At 38.0% G+C, this 25,899-nt stretch overlaps 2 protein-coding genes across 7 annotated transcripts in view; one reads left to right on the forward strand and one right to left on the reverse strand.

The window, feature by feature from the left end:
* The window catches only part of LOC139981512 (alkaline ceramidase 3-like), a 35,926-nt gene extending 17,598 nt beyond the window's left edge, over positions 1 to 18,328 (reverse strand). For 3 of the 6 annotated variants that reach the window (XR_011797876.1, XR_011797875.1, XR_011797873.1), the window contains exons 1-5: positions 12,658 to 12,797; positions 9,981 to 10,098; positions 7,373 to 7,428; positions 6,245 to 6,346; positions 5,776 to 5,861 (exon numbers count right to left, since the gene is read on the reverse strand). Coding sequence is in view for 1 of the 6 variants with exons in the window: in XM_071993960.1 (XP_071850061.1) it covers positions 6,314 to 6,346; positions 9,981 to 10,098; positions 13,903 to 13,955; positions 18,282 to 18,305 (228 nt within the window). In the remaining 5 variants the exon portion in view is untranslated. Of the gene's footprint in view, positions 1 to 5,775; positions 5,862 to 6,244; positions 6,347 to 7,372; positions 7,429 to 9,980; positions 10,099 to 12,657; positions 12,798 to 13,902; positions 13,971 to 18,281 lie in introns of those variants that run through there. The other 3 variants (XR_011797874.1, XM_071993960.1, XR_011797877.1) reach the window with 3 other exon arrangements.
* Positions 1 to 25,899, forward strand: part of LOC139981501 (uncharacterized) — a 135,357-nt gene that overhangs the window by 28,969 nt on the left and 80,489 nt on the right. The gene's annotated exons all lie outside the window — the stretch shown is intronic.

Genomic DNA, 25,899 nt, shown 5'->3' on the forward strand with positions numbered 1-25,899 from the left:
ACATCAACGGCCCCTATGATGCTCCGTATGACCAGCGACTACACTTGGGATGGGTTATTGTTGGAGAAGTGTGTTTGGGCACATCCCACCAGCCCAAACACCACAACGTCTTCAAAACCAGTCTTTACAGTAATGGGCGTACCTCTCTCATGAAACCTTGTTCCAACATGATTCAAGTGAAAGAGAGAATTGACAAGACTAAGAAGAGTGACTTAAACATCACCGGTAACAAAGGATCTACAGGGAAGGTTCAGTTTGGTACAGCAGTATTTGATAAAACAAATGATTATAAAAAAGAAGCCCTTTCTATAGAAGATAACATTTTTCTGGACATAATGGACAAACATGTCCATCAGGATGAAAATGGAAGTTGGGTGGCACCATTATTTTTCCGTCCTGAGAGAAGGCACCTACCAAATAACCGGGTACAAGCACAGAAGCGCTTTTACTCTCTGCGCAAGTCATTGGAGAAGAATTCCACCAAGAAGAATCAGTTTGCGGAGTTTGTTCAAAAAATGTTAGACAATGATCATGCCCAACCTGCCCCTCCGTTAGAAAATGGCAAAGAATGTTGGTATCTCTCCATATTTAGGGTGCATCACCCACAAACGCCTGACCAGATTCGTGTCGTGTTTGATTCCTTCAGCAGAATTTGTTAAATTTCGTTGAACAGTGTGCTACTTAGCGGTCCAGATCTGAACGACTCACTTTTGAGTGTGCTGATGCGTTTCAGGAAGGATCCCATAGCCTTTGCAGCCGACATACAGAAGATGTAGCTTTCTAGTGAAGGAAGATCACAGAGATTCTCTCAGGTTCCTGTGGTTTAAATAACAACGACATGACAAAGGAAATCTCTGAATATCGTATGAAGGTACATGTTTTTGAAAATAGTCCTTTCCCCATCAGTCGCCACTGACTGCTTAAGGAGAGCAGCTCAAAAAGGAAAAAAAATCCATGGAAGTGATGCTAAACAATATGTTGAAAACAAGTTCTATGTTGACGATGGCCTCTCTTCTTTCCCCACACCTCAAGTAGCCATTGACCTTCTGTAAAGGACGAGAGCAATGCAAGCTGAGTCAAACATTAACCTCTATAAAAAAGCTTCAAACAATGGAGAAGTGGTAAAAGCATTTGATGTAGATGACAGAGCCAAAGGCATAAAGGACCTAGATCTATCCTCAGATCCACTCCCGATTCAGCGAAGTTTAGGCATGTTGTGGGACCTGGATACTGATGCATTCACATTCAGTGTTTCTTCAGAAGACAAAGCATTCACAAAGAGATGTGATTTATCTGTCGTCAACAGTTTGTATGATCCCCTTGGTTTGACAGCTCCGATAACTATAAAAGGAAAGGCCCTTTTGAGAGAACTTAGTTCTGAGATCAACAACTGTGACGAGCCTCTCAGGTTTGAAAGAGACGTTGAATGGATTAATTGGATGGAATCCTTGAAGTTGTTAGAAGATGTGCATGTTCCCCGGTGTGTCATTTAATCGTTATTGTCGTTGACTAAAAAGAAGGAATTGTGTATCTTTTCTGATGCTTCTACAGTTGCCATTGGAGTAGTGGCGTACATCAGAGTTGTCAACGAAGAAGGAAATTGTCAAGTCGGATTCTTGTTGGGAAAAGCAAAATTAGCACCAAAACTAGCCCACACAATTCCCCGACTGAGTTATGCGCTGCAGTTTTGGCAGTGGAGTTGTATGAGTACATCAATGATGAAATTGATTTAGAGATAGATACTGTAAGGTTTTTCACAGGCAGTAAGATCGTCCTTGGTTACATTAACAACACTACCAAACGTTTCTATGTTTACGTATCAAATCGAGTAAATCGCATCAGACGGTCAACACGTCCAGAACAGTGGTGTAACGTTGCTACTAAACAAAATCCTGCAGACTTGGCCTCTAGATCCATTGCAGCACATGAGCTTCACGATAGTATGTGGTGTACAGGCCCGGGGTTTCTGTCCCGCCAAGAACTGCTTGAGATGAACAACTATGACCTTGTGCAACCTGTAGCAGATTCTGAAATTCGACTTGCCGTCACTACCATGCTCACAAAAACATCAAATCTTGTTTTAGGTGCTCATCGCTTTGAACGTTTTTCAAATTGGAGAGGCTTGACTATTCGGTCCCCAGATTATAAACACGGCCAATGAAATTTGTGTTTATCGGTCTTCGAATTGTAGGTACTGTGTCGTTATTTAGAGTTATTTGAACTTAAAATGGGTCAATCAGCCGTTTCTATCACAGATTCAAACAAATCTGAATTCAAATTGAATCTGAATGCAGCTAAATAAATTCCAGTTGATTAAAATCGACCGGTTCACAAAAGAACATAATGCGAAAGGGATGAAAGTTTTTCGCTCTGTGAACAGAATACTGTCAGAAAACGAAGACAACATAACTAGCCTATACTACTTTCTTTAGTCTCTGCGTTTTTTGTCCATGTGAATCACTCTACTTCTACGAAATTTGCTGGAAATTATCCCAAACGCAATCATAGATAATAGGTTATATTATTTCTACTAATTATTTCTTTGGCGGGTGTGGGGGGCGGGGTGGGAGGGGGAGATGAAAACATTTGATAACCCTTTTTGTGGAGAATCTCTCCCATGTTAATAATGCTTGACTATTCGGTCCACTGATTATATACACGGCCAATGAAATGTGTTTTTATCGGTCTTCGAATTGTAGGTACCGTATCGTTATTTGGAATTATACTTGAACTTAAAATGGGCCAATCAGCCTTTTTCTATTACAGATTCAAACAAGCACCGTTCTGATCTCATTATTTGTATTATTTGGGATTTTTTCTTGTAATATGTTTCGTAGCCTAGGCTACTGAAAGGGAGACTTGAGAGATTGAATGTGAATACATGAAGAGCACAGATATTTATTTTATTAGGTTTTGCTGTTTCAAGTTACAAATTTTGTTTGAAGACAGTACATACTTTTTCTGATCAATCAATAAAAGTTGAACGTCACAGAACATAGTTGGTTTCAGTTCACTCTGCTAAAAACATGTAAAAACCGATCTTCGGGGTTAAATAAATTCCAGATGATTAAAATCGACCGGTCCACAAAAGAACAGAATGAGAAAAGGGATATAAGTATGAAATACTGTCAGAAAATGAAAGAAACATAAATATCCTGTACTACTTTTTTGATTCGCTGCGTTGTTTGTCAATGTGAAATAAATTGTTCTACTTCTACGAAATTTGCCGGTAATTCTCCCAAACGCGATCATAGATAATAGGTTATATTATTCTATTATTCATTTCTTTTGGGAATGGGGGGGGGGTGAAAACATTTGATATCCCTGTTTGTACAGAACCTCTCATTTCTTAAGAATGCTTGACTATTCGGTCCCCTGATTATATACACGGCTAATGAAATATGTGTTTATCGGTCTTCGAAATGTAGGTACCTTATCGTCATTTGGAGTTACTTCAACTTAAAATGGGTTATTTACCCGGTCTTATTTCAATTTCAAACATGCACCGATTTAAAACTCATAATGCTCCCTAGCTTACTAAAATAAAGGACTGAGATATTCTGACAACGGCTTAAATTGTTCTTTAAGTTTAAGACATATGTTGAAAAACAAGCAAACCTGTCGAAAATAATATATAGTAGTTTTATTAGGTTAGTTTTGTTAGTTGTTTTAAAATAGTTTAGGAAAGCAATCCTTCACTTAAGTCTTTTCTTCACGTATTTCTATTCTAATGATGCTATGCTTCATAAAAAACTATTCCAAAAATACGTTGAAATTGACTTAATGTTAGAAAGGTCACCTGTCTTGATTGTCTACATATTCCTATTAATTTATATAATATACCATTATTCATAGGCATTAACTCTCTATATCCAAGCATAAGGAAAATCCTTTTCCATGTTAAAAAGTCCTACGGTAACATTCTTTTTAAATGTAGATACATTCTGTAGCTTTTGGAAATATAGTGGGAAAATACCCAAACCATTTAACATGGTTACATGCAAATCAAAAATATTTGTTGGAAGAAAAATCACCGTCTTTGTATCATGCAAAATTCGTCTGTAACTTGCTCGTCAATGCCCTTATTTAATTAATGCTGTTTGTATATATCCATTCTATGTTAGTAGGTGGCACATTGGTTTTTCAAATAACTTTTACTTGTCTCAAAGTCTGATTTGGAAGTTGTTCGAATACTGATGCCTAATTTAGTTAATGAATGATCATGCATGGCTGGTCCTGTTTTAACACAATATGTTAGTCCTGAAGTATTTCTATGGTCCCCATATTGTAGGCAATATACTTTCATACCTGTGTTATGGAAGAGGTGTGTTTTAATTTCAGGACCGAGGGCAGCATTCATTAAAGTTGCATGTCAATTTTACCATGCTGAAAAAAGACACATATGCATACTATAGGCAAAGACAGGACCATCTTCAAACTTTGAGAGAAGAAAGAGGGCAGCATGATTATGGCTATAAGCCAAAGAAAATCCCAGGACCGGTTTTCGGTCCTGTCTTTTCAAAATGTCCTGCCCTTTAAGGTGTGTTTCCCAGCACCGGTCCTGACATTCTGGGTGAGGTGCATTCATACATACATACATACATACATACATACATACATACATACATACATACATACATACATACATACATACATACATACATACATACATACATACATACATACATACATACATACATACATACATACATACATACATACATACATACATACATACATACATACATACATACATACATACATACATACATACATACATACACACACACATACATACATACACACACACACACACACACACATACATACATACATACATACATACATACATACATACATACATACATACATACATACATACATACATACATACATACATACATACATACATACATACATACATACATACATACATACATACATACATACATACACCCATACACACATACATACACACATACATACACGCATACATACACACATACATACATACATACACACCCAAGCACACACCCACATCCACACACTCTCCGCCTGCATGAATGCATAGGTTATGATTATCATCCGATAAACCAAAAATGGGAAAAGAGCGAGAGAAAAAAACTTAAGTGATATACCTAATATATTAGTTCAGTAATGCTAGAAAAAAGTCATACATTGTAAAGTAAGTATCATACATCGGATCGATCATCTGTTTGGGAGAATGGGATTTCATTTTCAGAACCATTTCAAAAGTTTGAGAGGATTAGTAAAGGCTATTTACAATAATATCACTACATAACACTAATAACAGCAACATTTTAGCCTACGCCTGGCGGGAAAAAATATGGTTATTCGAAATGAGTATTCACTTTTTAAATGCAGATCACCAAATAGAGCCGTATACATTGTACGCGAATCAGAAATCACAAGTAGATGTTTCCGCATGAATGCAAGATTAATCGATATATGTTTACAAACAATGTTAACAATGACCATTAACACACATATATAATAATACATTTATCATTTGGTCGAAAATGTGAAACCACATCCTACAAATGTATTCCCATGTCATGTGTCCCCCTTACCATGTTCTTTACATTGTGACGAATAGTTAATCCGCTGTTATTTGAACTCATCTATACAACTCTATCTATATACTGTATCATTGGTGGATAAAAACGCTGGAGCGTACACGTCTCAATGACACTGAAATGAAAGGTCTAACACATTCGAGGTGGAAGGGATAGGGGTAGGTGGGGGACAACTTACTTAAATGCTGCTTGTGATTGGCTTGCAAGGGCGGTAAAGACGTGCCACCAAGCAAAGAACTGAAACAGTCCTGACTTCGAATTGCCCTGTAAGAAAAGATAGAGCAATATACATTTAAAAAAGTCAGAGTAAATATTTACTGTTGTGTATACTGTATTTTGTAACTTGTACGCCATAATTGGTTGGTGAAATGTCGTTAAAGGATTTCTTTTTCATTAAAGGGAAGTACTCCTACCATTCATAGGTGCCATTTGTAATAAAAACGTTTGTTATGCAGAACTTGGCTCTCGCCAAATGTTAAGAGCAAATTAATGTTTTGTGAAGATATCGTTGCTTTAATTTAAACAATGTCACTTCATGATGTCGAACTTACCGAATCACACTGTATTTGTATTCTTAATTTGATTTTGACTAACGTCGTTTTAATAAACCTGAATTGTAAACATAGGACTTGTTATTCTAAACTTACCTAAGCTGCTCACAGAAGTTATTATCAATGAGCCATAGAGTAAAGGCCGCGACGTATAGAATCAACGGATCAATCAGAAGAAACTTGGAGTGTGTCATACGTCTGGGAAAAAATAAACAATTATACTGGGTAATAAGAGTACAGGAGGGGAGGGGGGGGGGTGATGCGGGGCAATGGTTCAGTAGAGGATGTTTGCTTTGCTTTAAGGTCGGAGAAGGAATATTACGGGTGCAACCCCCCCCCCCCCCTCCCTTCAACCTTACACGAAGTACTCATTCGCAAAACCTTGCGTTTAGGGCTACTTAGATAGACGTTATACTCTATATATGCCCCAGAAAGCACCATATGACTTTTGCATTTTTTTCTGCAGAGGAATGGGAGTCCCACAATAAAACCACGGCAGCACCCTAAATAAAATACTTCATTCTCATTGGGCCCTCCCATAACGACTCTAGTCACTACCTAAATCAGTCAGGGGAACTTTGGAGTTTATTTACAATTTATAACTTTGTCTACTAATCCCTTGTCTACTAATCCCCTTACATCTATCTCTTTGTTTTCACCATGCTCATTAACCTGTCTGTATTCTGTGCGTGTTTTTGTCCCTTCTGTTAGTGTTACTTGTCATTTAGCCTTTGAAGAAGATCCTGCTAGGATCGAAACGTCAGGTCAACTTACTTTTACACATTCTCCTACACAGGCGCTCAATTGGATAAGCAGTTTGCTAACAGTTTTATTTTATTTTGATTACAATTTATAACTGTAATCTAAATAAGCCTCAGAATGAACCATTTGACGATAAAAGAATGAATTTAATTTTAGGGGGGGAGCCCCAACCGGACCCCCAACAAAGGAGGTGGCTTCAATGATCCCAGTGAATCCCACACCTTTAATAATTCCCACCCCTATTTTAATCCTCCATTGAATGACCATTGGATTCGTCAGCATTACACGGAAGCAAATGCAGCGCACTTTTACATGCCAATTCGACAGGTCGAAGCACCTAACCATTATATCGTATTTCTGCATATATCAGTACGATAGGCACCACAACATAGAATGATGTTCGAATATACATGTTCAGTATTGTTCTAAGAGTGTAAAGAAAAACATAAGTAATATGATTACCGTGCGCAGTAGAAGGTTCTCCCAATTATGCAGAATGTTACTTAACCAAACGCCGCCTGTAACAAGGAAGAGCAAATAAGGAAATGATCGCATCTCGGTTTACAATATTCGAATACATACTGTAGGCATACCGTACATATAAGAGATGATATTGGCATATGCACTAGGTAGCATACTATACTAATTTCATTGTATTGAGGTGGAACCTTTCACCAGATAATCGTACCCCTCCCCCACCCCACCCGTGTTAAACCGTGTGTAAATTTGTAAACGTTTCTGGAAAGGATATTCCATGAGAATTTACTGACTTAGGACATTACAAAAATAGCCTAGTTAGGGGTGGGAGGGGGGAGGGGTGGGGTCAGGAACCGTCAGACAGTGGTCAGACTATTGTTCTCCGTTTGGGGAATATCATAAGTTAAATGTTATTTGTGTGTGTAGGGGGGGGGGGTCATAGCGCCAGCAAACAACATATGTAACAACATTTAAAACATGCCGGTATCTCCGAAACAGTATCACCTTTTACGTAACTGTGTTCTTGGTCACAGCGCTGATAGACAATAGTTTGCTTCTAACTTGTCTAACTTATTAAAGGAATTGTCTGGTGGAAGATTTTGATACATTGTCCTTGTAGTTATTATTTTTCTCTTTCTAACCATGTAAAAATTGTCCCCATTCGACCTTTCCTTCTTGTAGAAATCTGGTTTTCAAATTCACCAGTTTCTCACCAAAAGTACCGTTTGTTCGAACGCTTCAATATGGTGATTGACGTAGTGCTTGCAGATAGGCAAAACAGGCGACTTGAAGTTAGCACTCCCAATTCCGCAGCAAATAAACTCACGTGTAAGCACATTGGATTGCCTCATATATATAACGTACATACTCGCGAACGTATATATACTACGATGCTCAGTTGGTGTACTTGTATAGCGTTACACATAGTACACTCACACTCAAACCACAGTTCATTAACTGTTCTTCGAAATCGCTGAAATAAACTTCACGGATCAAATTAACAGTAAAAGGAAACCTGGAAAGTATTCGTTAACCCGAAAGATGAAACTTGGCGGAATCGATGTCATCGCAGAACTGTCCGATTGTAAACGTTAGAGTGGCCTATACACGCGAACATTCTTCGCGCTGGAGTTGGATACCGCGATGTATAAGCAACGAAGAGCCTGCTGTTAAAACTTATCTTGTGTTACACAAAGACCACGAAACCACCGATCTACTACATATATGGCGGCTTAAGGAGTTTTTTAAATCATATCTAATTTATAAGAAATTTCACCGGAAATTATTGAAGAAATTGATCGAATCGTTGTCAGAGCAGAATGTAGCACTGAGAAGCTTAGGCTTCGCAGAACTGTCCGATTGTCAACGTTTGAGTATAGCCTACATGCGAACATTTTTCGCGTTGGAGCTGGATAGCGCGATGTATAGCCTGAACAACTCAAGAGTCTGCTGTTAAAATTTACCTTGTGTTACACAAAGACCACGGAACCACCGATCAAGTACATGGCGGCTTAAGGAGTTTTTGAAAACATATCTAATTTTTAAGAAATTTCACCGGAAATTAAGGAAGAAATTTATCTGTATACAAACGCTGTTTTTGTTGTGATTACCGTATAGGTACTGTGCGGAGGGTGGGTTATGACGCAATCTGCTATGGCAGAGCTGACGTCACGTATTGTACTGTTCAAATCATATTTGAAATGTCTATCCATAACGATTAAAAAATCGTTTCTCTGTCAAACGCAACATAAGCGTTCTCATACTTTGACAACATGTTTGGAAAATTATTTACTATTTTTTAAGGTAACTTCTTTGGGCCACCAGACAATCCTTTTAATAATGCTCTTCGTTTTATAGTGATTATACCCATTCCTGCTCTCTGCTATGTCAATACTGACATTGCGTTAACGACGTTAGACCTTTTAGCACAGACTAACAAAGGCGAAAGCTAGAGATTCCAACTTCAAGGATGTCCATTTTGAAATGATATTTTTTCTATATTGATTCGAAAATACATCTTTCGCTTCCGTATTTGACCCCCCAAAAAGTACATTAGCATGTATTTATTGTCAAAGACGAAAGCGAATATACGACAAACCTGATAAAATTATCTGGCACGAGATATTTTATTAATAAAATTGCACACTCACTAATAGCCGTTTATCTGACGTAAGAGAATTAGGAGAGGTGTGGGGGTGGGGGATTTTAACAAGTTGCAATTATTATTTAAATAATGCACGATGGCCCCAGTAAACTTGCCGGAAGTTGTCAACTCAGCCCCAACTTATCTCATTCAATAGGTTTCTGATATTTTGCCCCCCCCCCCTCTCCCCATCTCCACCACAACCAAATTTAGACGGACACAGATGAATATCTTGAAACCGTTCAAAATTACATTTCGATGACTAAATTAAAGAAAATTTAATAAAAGCGATATCAAATCAAGAATAACATTATCATTAAAACCGGCTGTCAAGTTTGTATTAGCTACATTTATATAGGGGCAGAAGAATTGAAAATTTAAGTAAAATATCATGACAATATAAGCATTAAAGTAGTCAGAACAATTACAAGTGTCGTCAAGTAAGCTCACCTGGTGAAACGCCGGTTGTTGTAGTATCAAGTATGATATTGACACGCATGCGCTATAGAGAACTATCACCACCGCGAGCGGATGGTTTGAGGATTTAGGCGGTGAATTGCATTCATAGCTGTAAAGGACAAGCACAGATGTTTTCCTCTGTCATATATATATGAAGATCAACTCAATAAGATAACGTGGATACAACTAATTACAAAGATATTCAGAGTGAGATCATTTTAATAATTAATCTTTCACCATTGGTCTGTGGCTCAACTTTGAAATGATAGTATAAACAACAGACATGAGAATGACATTCTTCTCGTTCTAGTGTAACTGTGTACATGCAAAATATCTAAACTAAGTTTGTATTGCTATATACCGGCATGGAATGAATTGATGGAGAGGTGGGGGGGGGGGGGATTCAATGGTAACCGGGAGAGGCACCAGCAATTTAAGCAGAGGCACAATACTCGTTGTATGAATCTTGTGGAGTTTTGGTACACATGATAGTGGCTCAGATGGAGAGAGGGGAAGTAATCTGCAAGGTAGGGGACGGGGGGGGGACACGATCCTCCTTGCCCCGGCCCAAGCAGCTGGTCTGATGCTAACATATGATCATGTGTGATGAGTACGTTAATATCACAACACCAACACGGTGACCGTGTGATGAGTACGTTAATATCACAACAACAACACGATGACCTTGTGATGAGTACGTCAATATCACAACACCAGGCGCGTATCCAGGATTTTCTAACCCGGGGGGCGCGAATTATATCTAAGCGGAACGCCACCATCGGTTGGCGCGCAGCGTACAAGGAAATTTCTGGTTTTGATACCCCCCGGATCACCGGAAATAGCACTTCTCGGGCTTGAAAATGACCAACCAGATGTACACTTTTGCCTGAGAACCAAGTATTTCCCAAAAGTTTTTTTCCATCCATAACCTTTTTGAAGATTGTCACCAGTCACACATCATGTTCGACCTCATTGCATGTCCTATGGATCATTGCTTTTGTAGGTGATTCTACGTCACGGCCCACAATATCCGAAAGCCCCACTTTTGAAGGTTTTAAGCCCATTATTTGTTGAGAATTTGAAAATTCACATTTCTCGTGAATAAAATCACTTCAAAACATAACCATAATGTTGCACAAATTCAATCTATGGACAAGCAATATAGAAAAACCTCCTTGAACCCCTAACAGACAGGTCAAAGTTGCACGAGTAGAGGAAAGTATGATGAAGAATGTTGGTGAGGAAATTTTCGAAAATTTAGAGACAGTTAATTTATTGGTGTAGAAATATTAAAACGTCTTATAATGGCTATTATAAAACTTGGTTGAAGGAAATGAAAAATAGCAGATATTTCCGATATCAGGTATATCGAAACCGAACACTACACACATAGGCGTAGGTCCCGTAGGAGGCGGTGGCTGCAGCCCCCATCCCCCCCCCCCCCCCCGCAACCAAAGTTTTCCCCATCTTTTTCGGGCACCTACTGAAAGAAAAATAAATAGCAATGAATAGGTTAAAAATTATCTCTTTGGTAATTAAAATAAAGTTCTAAGCTTGGCCGACATTACTACTGTAAAAGAGAGTTTTGACATAAATGGATCTGTATGATTTTTCTCCATCTACATAGGACAATTCGTTGTTTACATAGCATCCAGCGGTATACTGTGCAACTTTCACGGACCGTGCGGTACACGATGCCATGCACATGTAATGACTGATGCTTGCTTATATGATATTGGCATTGATATGTTGAACGCGCGCGAAAAATTTTGGCTTTTTTTTCGGGCAAGTCATTACAGCCCCCAAATCCAATTGGGCTCCTACGCCTTTAACTACACACATAGACAGTTTTTGAGGCTGTTCATCGTGGAACATGCATTTCAATGCTCACTGATATGATGTTATATCTGCTCTTTGCTTTACAAGTTCGAACAGGCGTGTAGCGAGTAATTGCCAAGGGAGGGGCGAAGCCTGTAGGCAAACTATCTAAGCGAAGCGCCACCATGGTTTGGCGCGAAGCGTACAAGAAAAATTTTGGCCGAAAATGCCTCCCAGATCGCTGGAAATGACAATTCCCAGGCCTTGTAAGTTGCATCTAAGCATTGTCTATTTTGAAATTACTAGCGATGTCATAAAGAAAATTTGCTCGGGGGGGGGGGGCGGCCGCCCCCTTCCCGAAATGCGTCATGTACCCCGACGACTCGGTCGAGTTCAAGACCAGCCACAGTTGGTTCCATATAGCACAATTGTACAATTGTTTAAGGCGTCCATACACACACACGCGTTATGATAGACCATATATAGTATTTATATAGATACATTAGTGAGAGAGGAAAAATGGAAACGTCAAAAATGGAGTTGTCGGTGTAAGGGGTAGGGTGAGGCGCACACCCCATCCGTAATCCTTGATCTGTCACTGGCTACCCTGTGTATATTATAGGGATCAGCGCTTTAACTATGACTGTTCCTCTTTCTCTTCCCGAGGTCTTGGCTATCTTCTACTCCCTCCTCTTTTCCTTTTTCTCTTTTTTTTCTTTTTCTTTTCCCTTCCTTCCTCTCCTCCTTTTCTTTTTTCCCCCTCCTTTTCCCTTTTTTCTTCTCTTTTTTTTCTCTCCTCTTTTCCTTACCCGGGGGGCGCGCGCCCCCAACGCCCCCCCTGGATACGCACCTGAACACGAACACGATGACCGTGTGATGAGTACGTTGATATCACAACAACAACAAGATGACCGTGTGATGAGTACGTTAATATCACAACAACAACACGATGACCGTGTGATGAGTACGTGAATATCACAACACGAACACGATGACCGTGTGATGAGTACGTTGATATCACAACAACAACAAGATGACCGTGTGATGAGTACGTTAATATCACAACAACAACACGATGACCGTGTGATGAGTACGTCAATATCACAACACCAACACGATGACCGTGTGATGAGTACGTTGATATCACAACAACAACAAGATGACCGTGTGATGAGTACGTTAATATCACAACAACAACACGATGACCGTGTGATGAGTACGTTAATATCACAACAAAAACACGATGACCTTGTGAAGAGTACGTCAATATCAAAACACCAGCACGATGACCGTGTGATGAGTACGTTGATATCACAACAACAACAAGATGACCGTGTGATGAGTACGTTAATATCACAACAACAACACGATGACCTTGTGAAGAGTACGTCAATATCACAACACCAACACGATGACCGTGTGATGAGTACGTTAATATCACAACAACAACACGATGACCGTGTGATGAGTACTAATTGTGAGATGTTTTTCAGGTTCCTGTCATATTACGGTTTGTTTCATTGTATTTTTCAGTGTTTGTTATGACGTCAAACTTCTTTTGGCTTAGGTTATCTAACAACACACAAATGTCATAGCCTGGAGTTCCATGGTAAGTGCCGACTAACAAGGCATCAGTACATAAGTTAGTAGATTCGTTGGCCTATCCGTCAACACTAATTCGTGATGGTTGCGTGTAAAGGAAAGGTGAGATCTATATTTTGTATAACGCATACGGCAATTAATGAGGCCCTCATGAGACTGACGTTTCTAAATAATTAAATATATTTCCTTATTTTCCGCCAGTATACGAAACAAAGTGCATTGTTTATCTTAATACTATAGAGGCTTCAGTTTATATCTCCTATGTAAGTAGTACCGTATGCACTGCAAAATAAAAAATTCCCCACTTATATAAAATGTTCAAATCTATACAAAAGTAACTGAAAGTGTAAGCCTAATTAAATCTTAATTGTTAATGAAATAATGTAAACAATGAAACGATATAACTTAGCTATATCAATAAAAATTCGATTCAAGTCTCATTTGGAAATGAACACAAATATAATAAATTAAACTTCATAGTGAAAGTACTCACGCGGAGTAGACAAAGAAGGTTATTGTCCAAACCATCGAAAGTTCGTCTATCATCTATAAAAGAAGACGAAAATAAATATAACGAAAGAAGAGAAAGTAACTGGCGGTTTAACATTAACTTACATTTGTTTACATAACTGAATACAATGCGCTGGAAAGGTTACTATGGGTAACATCTTGCTTTGTCATGTAAAAGAAGACGAAAATAAATATAACAAAAGAAGAGAAAGTAACTGGCGGTTTCACATTAACTTCCATTTGTTTACATAACTGAATACAATGCGCTGGAAAGGTTACTATGGGTAACATCTTGCTTTGTCATGTAAAAGAAGACGAAAATAAATATAACAAAAGAAGAGAAAGTAGCTGACGGTTTCACATTAACTTCCATTTGTTTACATAACTGAATACAATGCGCTGGAAAGGTTATTATGGGTAACATCTTGCTTTGTCATGCAAATGAAATCACTATACGATAGCGATTTGCGTGACAAGAACTCCCTCAGACAGTTAACTCAAATCTGATGGACGATTGGAATATGTCCCAGTGTAAAAAGTGTCATGACAACGGTGCTCGTTCAGTGACTTTACAGGTGACGTCATAGTGCCGCAAAGGAGACAAACAATTTTACCGTCCATTTCTTTTCTTTTCATATTTCAGTGTGAAGGTATGCACTACTATCACTGACAATAACACTCCAGAAGCTTCAGTATTAACCGATGCTGATGCCCTAAACCAACTTTACTATATTAGGAGAAAATGAATACGGCTGTCCACATTAACAAATACAACTGACTGGCCAGTGGCCACATTAACATATATAACTGTCTAAGGATAACGTTATATTGTACAGACAAGAGAATGATCGGGACGGAGCGAGTTCGGCAAGGGGGGGGGGGGGGGAGCTCAGGGTGGGTGAGTGACCAGTGAATTGCAGGTAGGGTGATCGGGAGAGGATAGATGATCGAGAGGGAAGGGGATTGGAAGATCATGTAGGGTGTCAGGAGGGGTAAATAGGGAGGAAAGTTGAGAACGGGGATCGAGATGGCAGGGGAAGTCTAACAGTGTTTAGATGGAATCTGTAAATACAACTAGTTCATGCTCATATACTACGTTGGCGTAACCTATTATGTTTTGTTCTTTGCTTCTAATAAGTTATGCATAACGACTAAATTGAAACTTTCCACACGGCAGGGGAGGGGGTCTTACATCCCTCGCCATACCTCTGCTTGTTGCTTCTTAGTGGTATATCGTAAAAACTGTTGTGGTCAATGGTAGTTCATTCTTAATCAGTTTTATCCTTGTTGACCAACTTTTGTTTTTTTTTTCATATCTATATTGCAGCACTCTCTTTCACGAAGTTTCTCCATATTCCAATTTCCTTTGAGACTATATTGTATTCTCGATATGACTGGGCGAATCTTAAGCTTTACGTCGTTTGTTTGGATTTGTAAAGATTACCGTGTCTCTGACACTAATAACTAACTGGCTATGTTCTAGGGTGTAAGATATGCATGATTGTGTAGGTTACTTTTAACTTCAGTTAACATTCCCGTAAAGGAACTGAAGGACGTAGCATACACATGGTGGCATGAATTGCCGTATCAATACAAGCGTTAGTTAAACTTGAATCCTCTGAAATATATAAAATATAGGGGTCACGAAAGTTGGTTTCCCCCTTTTGTAAGTTTTTTTTCCTATGCTATATTCTACAAGTTGTAAAGTACAATATATCATATATGTTGCTTATATAGGCTACACACGTTACATTTTGCGCTATGGAAACAGGATGTTCCACATACAAGGGCGGCGAAACCGGGGGGGCACAGGGGGCACGTGCCCCCCCCCCCCCCACTTTCCTCCCTCAGGTTAAAAAAATGCCCTTTTTCTACATAAAATTTTTTAAATAAAAACAAGTTTACAAAGCGAAACCCGAATGAAATATTTCGGGAAGTTTTAAATGTTTAATACCATAGTCGTAGGAGCCCAATTTGATTTAGGGGCTGTAACGACTTGCCTGAAAATATTCCCAATATTCCCAAAATTTGTAGCGCGCTCCGCGCGCGCTCAACATGTTAATATGAATATCATATAGGCATGCGTCGGTTATTAGGCTACATCGCATTCCAATAACATGCAACCATTTGTCGTGTTATTACCCTTTCATATTGGTTATGATGATAATAATATCAGTTTAACCATTGAAAAACACATAGCAAATTATTTTCTTTTCAGTAGGTGCCCGAAAAATTCTCAGCATATTGCCCGAATTTTCAAAAAAGTTATTGGTTGGGGGCTGCAGCCCCCCCCCCCCCCCACCCGGCTCCTACGCCTATGTTTACTACCACAAGGCTTCTAACATTCTGGTGAGTGCCATTATGCATATTCAATTTGCCACAAAAATCCTAATGCATTTCCAAAAATGCATTGCTATATTTCATTGTGACTTTGTAATAAGTAGAAGCCATTTATAGCCTACTATGAATAATGAGTATAGTTTTAATATCCCATAACCTACCCCGTCCTTTCGTATTTTGACATATTTCATTTGCTTTCATGCATGTATCGATCGCGTGTGCAGGGACTTGGACTTTATAATGATTTCACCTCATTTTGTCTCGAAAGAAAACTTGTACCGTGTTTCCCAATTTGCACATTAGATATTGCAGTGCTAGTATGCATTGTTTCCTTGAGGGGGGCAGTGGCGGAGCGTCCATACAGTCAGGGGGCGGATTTGACTTTTTTATTGCGCTCTCATCTATCTATTGACATTTGTCACATTATTTGCAAATTAGCAATGCCCGGAAAGGGCCATTTCCGGCGATCTAGGGAGTACCTTTACTCAAAAAAATGTCTGTTCGCTCCGCGCCAACCTGTGGTGGCGCTCCGCTTAGATAGCGTCGAAAGCGCCCCTACAGACCATTCTCGCCCCCTGACCAATACCTCTAGCTCCGCCACTGGAGGGGAGGGGGGTGGCGTTGATGGAGTGATGTGCATACACAAATAAAATAATACAATAACAGTTATAAAGGGTACTAAATATCAGGCTGCATCAGTCCAATCGAATTTCTGCAAAGTGCCCTTCGACGTTGGTGCCCCCCAGATGAAAAGTGCTTCCGCCGCCCTTGTCCACATATGCTGACTATGTGCTTCTATTATAATGTGTGTTTGGCTATATGCAGTGCATACGCCATAATATTACGGTCACCATGGCGACCTGAACTAATGGTTTGTTATATGATACCACTTGCTTCTCTTGAACATGAAAAACGAACGACTGCTTTATATATACACTTAACCTTTCATTTTGGCTTCACAAAAGATGGCGCAATTGCTAACAAACGTTCGAAAGATTTTGAATGACACTTTCACGGTTCAACCAAGGGCGGCGGAACCGGGGGGCACAGGGGGCACGTGCCCCCCCCCCACTTTTCCTCAGGTTAAAAATGTGCCCTTTTTCTACATAAAAATTTGAAAATAAAAAAAGAGTTTACAAAGCGAAACCCACGTCGAATGAAATATTTCGGGAAGTTTTAAATGTTAACTACCACAGGCGTAGAAGCCCAATTTATTGGGGGGGGGGGGGGGCTGTAACGACTTGCCCGAAAAATATTACCAAAATTTTTCAACATGTTAATGTGCATATCATATAGGCATGCGTTGGTTATTACATCGCATGCCAATAACATACAATCATTTGCCGTGTTATAACCCTTCCAAATTGGTTATAATTATTGGGAAAGTCGTTACAATAATAATGATCATAATAATATCACTTTAACCATTGAAAAAAAACATAGAAAATTATTTTTCTTTCAGTATTTTGACATATTTCATTTGCTTTCATGCATGTATCGATCGCGTGTGCAGGGACTTGGACTTTATAATGATTTCACCTCATTTTGTCTTTTTCCTTGTTTCCCAATTTGCACATTAGATATTTTAGTGCTAGTATGCATTGTTTCCTTGAGGGGTGGGGGGGGGGGGTAGGGATGATGGAGTGATGTGTATACGCAAATAAGATAATACAATAACAGTTATAAAGGGTACTAAATATCAGGCTGCATCAGTCCAATCGAATTTCTGCAAAGTGCCCTTCGACGTTGGTGCCCCCCCCACCCCAGATTAAAAGTGCTTCCGCCGCCCTTGGGTTCAACAATATAATATTACCATGTGTGGACTGAAAGTCATGTTCTTTCGTATCACCGAGAGAATACCGTACATGATGTGTATATATTCATCCGAGTTATAATAGCAGGGAACGCCCTAAGTACAAGATGGAACAGTTAAATATGTTGTCATTTTATTGAGAAATTTAGAACAACAATAACCAATAGACCTTATACAGGTCCTCTTTTGTATGTATAGTAGAATCTTACCTGGGTCTTTATTTTCAGGGTCATGTGAAAGCAGAAAGAAGCGACGCCGACAACTGCAAAAAGAAAGGTAGATTTGTAAGAAAAGGGTCAACAGAAACAAAGTAGGACCTGAATTTAAAAAAAAAACAAGTTTATGACAGAACAGAATATTAATATATATGTGAATATATACGTGAATATATATATGAATATATATTTTACATATATATATATATATATATATATATATATATATATATATACATTGGTATATTTGTTTACTTCAACGCATGATAGCTGCACCTCGGGGATAGGTTTACCTGACACCAGGTAAACCTAAGTCTAGGGGCTTCTTGTTCAATCAATTTCACTTCCTTTGAGGAATGATTATTTCGAGTTAAGAGAAAACCTCATAAACTTTTCAATTCCGAAGTTACAATAAAAAAATCGTTCATTTAAAGGGTAAAATTTCCCCTCAAAAGTGGAGGTAATTCCGAAGGGTATATAACAGAATTACGAACATGGTATATATGTTGATCCCAACTTTACATCTCGATTTTGACCAAATGCGGCTATATATAGTTCCGAAACTTAAAGGTTCCTCTAATTACACTGAAATCTTCGTAATTGTACTTTTTCTTCCATTAATTTTGGATATTTAAGAAAAAAAGAGTTTCTATTTTAACTGGCAAATTTACACGTAACGAAACAACGCCCCCACACATAAGCAGTTCTTTCTGTGTTCGGTGGCAGGGCAGTCGATCGGATCGTATCGTTGCTATCCCGATAGCCTACATTCAACGTTACTTTATGTGGCCTAGCAATGTAGTCTACAAAGGAAAGTGCCGCAGGTTACCGTAAACGTTGCCCATTTGAAGTTGGCTTTTGGACTTTGGTGCAGTATATGCATTGTAAGTAAATTCCTTAAAAGTGTTCCGGATATATTAATAACATTTAGAGTAAATACCCTCATGCTGAACACAAATAAATTAAGACCATGGTTAGAGTTAGAGTAGACTAGCCTAGGCCTAACGTTAGCCCTAAATTGGACCTATCAGTATTACCCCAGCAAAAAATGTACCCTAATTTTACCGCGGTAAACTATGGTAAATGTGTGGTAAATGGGGTAAATGTGTGGTAAAATTGTGGTAAAATAAACTGTGGTACATTTACCGCAGTTTTACCATGGTATTACCGCGGTAAAAGTATGGTAAAAGTGCGGTACATTTACTGCGGTAAATTTACCGCAGTTTTACCATGGTATTACCGCGGTAAAAGTATGGTAAAAGTGCGGTACATTTACTGCGGTAAATTTACCGCAGTTTTACCATGGTATTACCGCGGTAAAAGTAGGGTAAAAGTGCGGTACATTTACTGCGGTAAATTTACCACAGTTTTACCATGGTATTACCGCGGTAAAAGTGCGGTACATTTACTACGGTAAATTTACCACAGTTTTACCATGGTATTACCGCGGTAAAAGTGCGGTACATTTACTACGGTAAATTTACCACAGTTTTACCATGGTATTACCGTGGTAAAAGTAGGGTAAAAGTGTGGTACATTACTACGGTAAATTAACCATAGCTTTACCATGATATTACTGGAGTAATTAAGTAGGGTAAATTTATATGGTACATAAACTACATAGGTGAAATTCCTACAATTGTGCCATGATTAACCACAGTAAAATTAGGGTAAAACTATACAGTGCAATTATACTATGGTAAATTTACCATAATTGTACCATGATTTTACCACAGTAGAACATATATGGGTCACACTATGAAACATGATGGTACATTTACAGCAATTTTTGCATGATTTTGTCCCACATTTTTGCAATACTGATAAGACAAACCTTTTGCCAGCTTATGTTCTACTCATATCTTAATGTTGGCAATATAAATTACCTGTGGATATGAGTTGAATTAAGAAGAGAGACCAACTGCTATTCTTATATGTTATAGTATGCATCTCTTTTCCTAAAAAAAACAGTAGATATATACATAGAGAATTCCTTCATGCAATCCCTGATAAATTTGAGAGGAGACAACATTTAATTCTTTTTTCATCATGAGGGAGAACCTAAATGCCTTTAAAATGAAAAAAGAACTATATAAACTTGCACACATAAGGCATAGCTTCTGTGCCTCAACACTGAACACACAAAAATTGACCAATCAGTGTCCTCAGATTTGGGTATTCTCTTTCAGGTCCATTAAATGACATGACAAGTCTATGTATCGTATCTACAATGTACCTTCTTCATTTAAACCAAGTCTTTGAGGAAAATTGGAGATCAAAAGTCCAATCTGGACTACCAGTTAAGTCTAAAGAAGATAGTCAGGAATCATACCAGCTAGGGTTATTGAAATTCAACAAAGCTTTCTCATGTGTGAAACCTCCATGGATTTGATGAATTAAAAACTGTTCATGCTACAACTGTGGACTCACATGTCAGGCATACACCCATTACAATAAGGGTAAAGGCATATTGCCAAATTATGATACAATACACTAATGGGTGAAATTCAAAGAAATTTATGGTGGACATTCTGATTGAAATTAGGACAAAATTATGCTCAATGTGAGGTAAAACTGTCCTACAATTAGTGTAAAATCCTGCTAAACTGAGGTAAAACTAAAGTAAAAGCGTAGTAAATCTACGGTAAAACCATGGTAAAATTGGGGTAAAAGAACGGTAAAGCGTGGTAAAAGTATGGTAAATTTGTGGTAAAACTAAGGAAAAAGCCTGGTAAATATACGGTAAAATTGGGGTAAAAGAACAGTAAAACTGTGGTAAATTTAGGGTAAAAGTGTGGTAAATCTACGGTAAAACCATGGTAACCTTGGGGTAAAACCATGGTACACTGTGGTAAAAGCATGGTAAAAGTATGGTAAATCGAGGTAAAACTAAGGAAGAGCGTGGTAAATATGCGGTAAAATTGGGGTAAAAGAACGGTAAAACTGTGGTAAATTTGGGGTAAAAGTGTGGTAAAAGTGTAGTAAAAGTGCGGTAAAAGTATGGTAACAGCGTGGTAAATTGCGGTAAAAGTGAAATAAAGCTATGGTAAATTTGTGGTAATTTACTGCGGTAAACCGCGGTTTACCGCGTCCATAGGGCCAAAACACCGCGGTAATGTACAACAAATTTACCACGGTTTTACCGTGGTAAAATTGTGATATGTTACCGCGGTAAATTTGAGGTAAATTTTTTCCTGGGACCGGCTATGGTAAATCACAGCTGCCTGCTACTGCCTTTGCTGATACTCGGAATATAAATGTGATTCATAAATTAAAGTATATACTTGTAACAGACTGGTCAACCTACACATTTTGCAGCCTGGTGATCTTCCAGATCTTTTAAAGTAAAGGCTTAATAATTGACGCACCTCCAAATATTACTAGGCCTACTAGTACTAGGCTACTATTACTATATACTAGCCTACTACTACTGTAGCTAGTACTAGCAACTATACAGCAGGCAACCATAACTTTTTGCAGCCAAGCAGAGTTAAATATTTCATGAGTTTGAATCCATTTCAGGTATTTGCTAATCAAATTGTTTCTGTGCATGTTTTGGGGCATTTGGAAATCTTACTCCCTAAAAATAACCAAAATTACCTCAATATAATACCACTAATCTCTGGGACCTGACCTTTCTGAAGTTAGAGGCTCAGAGCATAGCAAACAGCATCCAAAGATAATGGATGTTTACTTAGGCCTTCACTACAGTAAGCTCATCGACAGATGTGTCAATTTAGGAGTATGAAAGAACTTGCATTCGTGCGATGCAATTTTGAACCATTTCACAAAATATAAATCTTTGGGTATGTCTCAATCTCTCTGACATAAAATAAGGCAGTCAGAAAGTCACAACTCCACAAAAACAGATACACAAGCAAACGGAACACTACAGTAAAAGAAAGGGCCTGACAGATTCCATAAACGAGTTACAAAAGTAAACAATGTGAAAACGTTTGCCGTCTCAGTACAATATTCATCCCCACAATATTCTCTATATGTGTTAGTGTGCATCACTAAGCCCTGTGCGTACAGTAGTAGTGGTGTGTCATTGGTTCTGATTCAGAGAACTAAGTCACACAGGGCCTCAGTGTAGCAGTGTACAACCATTTTTTGTACTGTAACATGAGTTTTTTCCCCCTGCACCTATGGGATGAATCATGGCTGAAGGTAAACAATTGAGTATTCATTTTAGAATAACAACGCAATCATGGCTAAGTAATTTAGGCATTTTGATATTAACGTTATGATGTGGGTAGTGTTAATAGTGCTGAAGTAATAGCTTGATCAAAAGTATTCCTCAAAGTCCCACAATGCCTTCACAGGGTGACCTACTGTACAGTCACTTGAGCACTTAGGAGTTTTTGCAAAAAGAGCAAATTCCTTGTCCAATATTGCTAGGTTTGATCCATAACGGAGTCCCATAACAGAAAAACACAGTCTGTGATATATCAATGGAAAAGTGTAAAGATTCAATGTAACATATTTAAAAGGATTAGAGTATGTTGAAAAACCACCAGCTATGCATTTTAAGGAAATAAACAGTACCTCATTGAACCTTGCATTGTGTTCACACTAATGAGTTATGAAATTGTTATCAGTGTCTTCATCATTAAAAGCTATTAATTAGTTTGATCAATGGTCTCACATATTAGTGCAATCACAGAGGTTAAATTTCAATCAGGTTATAATGCCAAGGGAATCCAGACCTACTTCATAAAAAATAAAAAATAAATTCATGGCTCCTATAAAAATCATTCATGATAAAAACCAGCATACATACAGTATGTGCAACTAAAGTAGATTCATATTGGGTATCATGTCCAAATAAAAGCTCTTGATTGTATTCAGTTTTCATACTTTTAAAAATGACCATCTGTGTGCAGTAATTTGGTGTTAGTAAGTAACATGAAAAATGCACAAGACTAATGTTCAACAGGCACTAGATAGTTCTCATGTCCATAGCACAAACCAGGGAGTTGTTCCATTACAACTCCCTGCACGAACAGGCTATTATGATCAGAGTTGTTATGGAACAAATAAAACTCCCTTGTATGATGTTAGAACTGTACTGTGTGACAAAACACTTATATGCATACATGTGGTAACATGTTGCTATGATCCGATACTAGCTGGTTGGGTGTATAAATAGATCACCATTATGCAAACTGCACTGCACATGGTTTCCATTATGTAATAAGTTTCATTTTATGAATTTGTCAATCTGACATGTATGCTACTGTATATGTGTAGGCTGCATGTACAACTTATTGTATCTTAATAATATACAGCAAAAAACTATTGAGAACTGTGATAAACAACATTTTCAAAGTGACAGTTGGGGATCTAAAAAGACCACTGAAAGCCTTCTGTAGCGATATAACATGATACTAAACATTATATATCTCTGCAAGCTAGTGTACCCTGCTTTGAGACGCATGGTTTAAATAAGGTTTTCACAAGTTTGCCCTGTTGACCCAACCACTGGCCTAGACATACCAATAAATAGATCTATCCACGCTTCAAATTGAGTTTTCACAATTTGACCATTTTTACCTAAATTACCTTTGACCTTCACCAAAAACAATAGGCTTCTTGTACTTGTGATACATCTATACATACTGTACCAACCATGAGATCTGTCCAATAAAGCTTACTGTCATGAGAAACTGTGTTTTGCAAGCTAGGATCACAAACACAGTACTCCTACCAATGCACACGCACACATATGCCATCGTGAGTGGAAAGTTTCAACATCATTGAAACCAAACATTAAAAATGAACTCAGTCATAATGCCAAAGTCTGTGTACACGAGTAGTCCTGAGCTTAAACCCCAAATGATAGGTTGAGGGACTAAATGTACCGGTATACATAGTCTAGGGTGCATGCAATTTTTTAGTAAATGAACTGCATGCGGGGTGAGGCATTGAACCATGCATGAATACTCAGTCAATCTCTTGAAGTGATTGCATGCTAAATTCCTGGGTACAACTTACATACCAAATAATAGATCAATATTCAAACTTAGTAGTGTGGCATTTTTCTCAATTGTTGCATATGCGGTTTCCATGAAAAAAGTGATAGCTAAATTAACTAAACTGACATGAATATTGGACAACATGTACACTAAGTATTGACATCAAATAGGGAACTGCACTGTCAAGACTTCCACTTGCAATTTATGAAACAATTATCTGGACTTATTTATGTTCATTCTCTTGTCAGAAAAGATGGCTCAAATTTGGCACAATTTGAGGAATGCATGAATGCAGAATGAGAACACCACAGCAGATATGCTCCACTTTATTGCAAGAAGTACAGGGCTGCAATTTCAAGGTCGACACAGGATATCAAAATACTGTAACTTTGAGCTGCTGGTTCATGCTGACCATGGGATGCAGAGAGAAATGGCTTATATGGAAATAAGGAGCTCCCACAAGCATATATTGCAAACATCCCAGTTGTCTTTAATATTCAGTAAGTATTGACTGTGAGATATATTTTAAGTCCCTATGACCTGAAGTTAGTATTCTAAAGTCTTCCCTTTAATATCCTCTAAGTCTGATCAACACACACTATACATAATATAAATTTACTGTACTAAGTTTCAACACGAACAAAGATGATGAAAATTTGCTGTTTATTTTCAAAAACTGTAAACGATCTAAGGCAACGGCTAACAAAGTAATGTAAGAAAGACTTTCCACTTCCCACCAAGTCCACTGCCAAACCTTTTGGTTTACTTTGCTACTTCCACCATCATAGAATGTTATCCGAATTGAAATGACTTTATGTGTAGTCTTTGAAAACCAAATGTACTGTAAATCTGCCATCTGGCAGGCTGGAATGAATTGTAGGTAGGATTGTGAAGCAAAGACTTGAGGTGTTAACACACCATCACATTTTAACCTTGATTATGATGTGTTTATTTGTACCTTTTGCAACAATGTCAATATCAAAATGTGAGGCTTTAAAAAAATATTTACATGGAATGTACTTCAGTGAAACTTTGACATATGATTGAAATGTTGTTTTGGTTCATTGTAGGTTAACGAGAGCTGATGGAATTTCTCCACAAGAGAAGGAAGTACTGTCATCAATAAAATCTGCAGACAGAAGAATATTTTTACTGAAGATCAAAATTTTCAATGAAAGGAAAGGCTTTCGATTAAAATTGGACAAACAACTTCTGTAGATATAATGAGGACTAGATTTATATGTCATTGCTTGGAGCCAGGTACGGTGCATTCTATGAGTTTGAATTTTTCTTTTTAGTTTCTGGACAGGTATATGACATGCAGCATACAAATTAAAATTTGTTAATGAATTTTCTTCCTTTACAGCATCATAAAATTCATTATTAATAATCCATTTATACAAATTCTTATGTTGCTGTATTTGAGAATAATTTTCGTTAGTAAAACAAAGATTTTAATGATATTCATTGCATTAACTATTATTCATGTAACTCCCTTACTTCACTGTATCAAATAAAACATTGTTTCACCAATCCATTATTCCAGTTGTTATACTGCTGGGAGGGGAGACACCAAGGTCTTTTAATACTTCAGTTACCCAATTAATGCTAACTAGATGCTCAATAATGCTTCC

This window comes from Apostichopus japonicus, chromosome 15, assembly GCF_037975245.1.
Source record: "Apostichopus japonicus isolate 1M-3 chromosome 15, ASM3797524v1, whole genome shotgun sequence".
Taxonomy (NCBI): Eukaryota; Metazoa; Echinodermata; class Holothuroidea; order Aspidochirotida; family Stichopodidae; genus Apostichopus; species Apostichopus japonicus.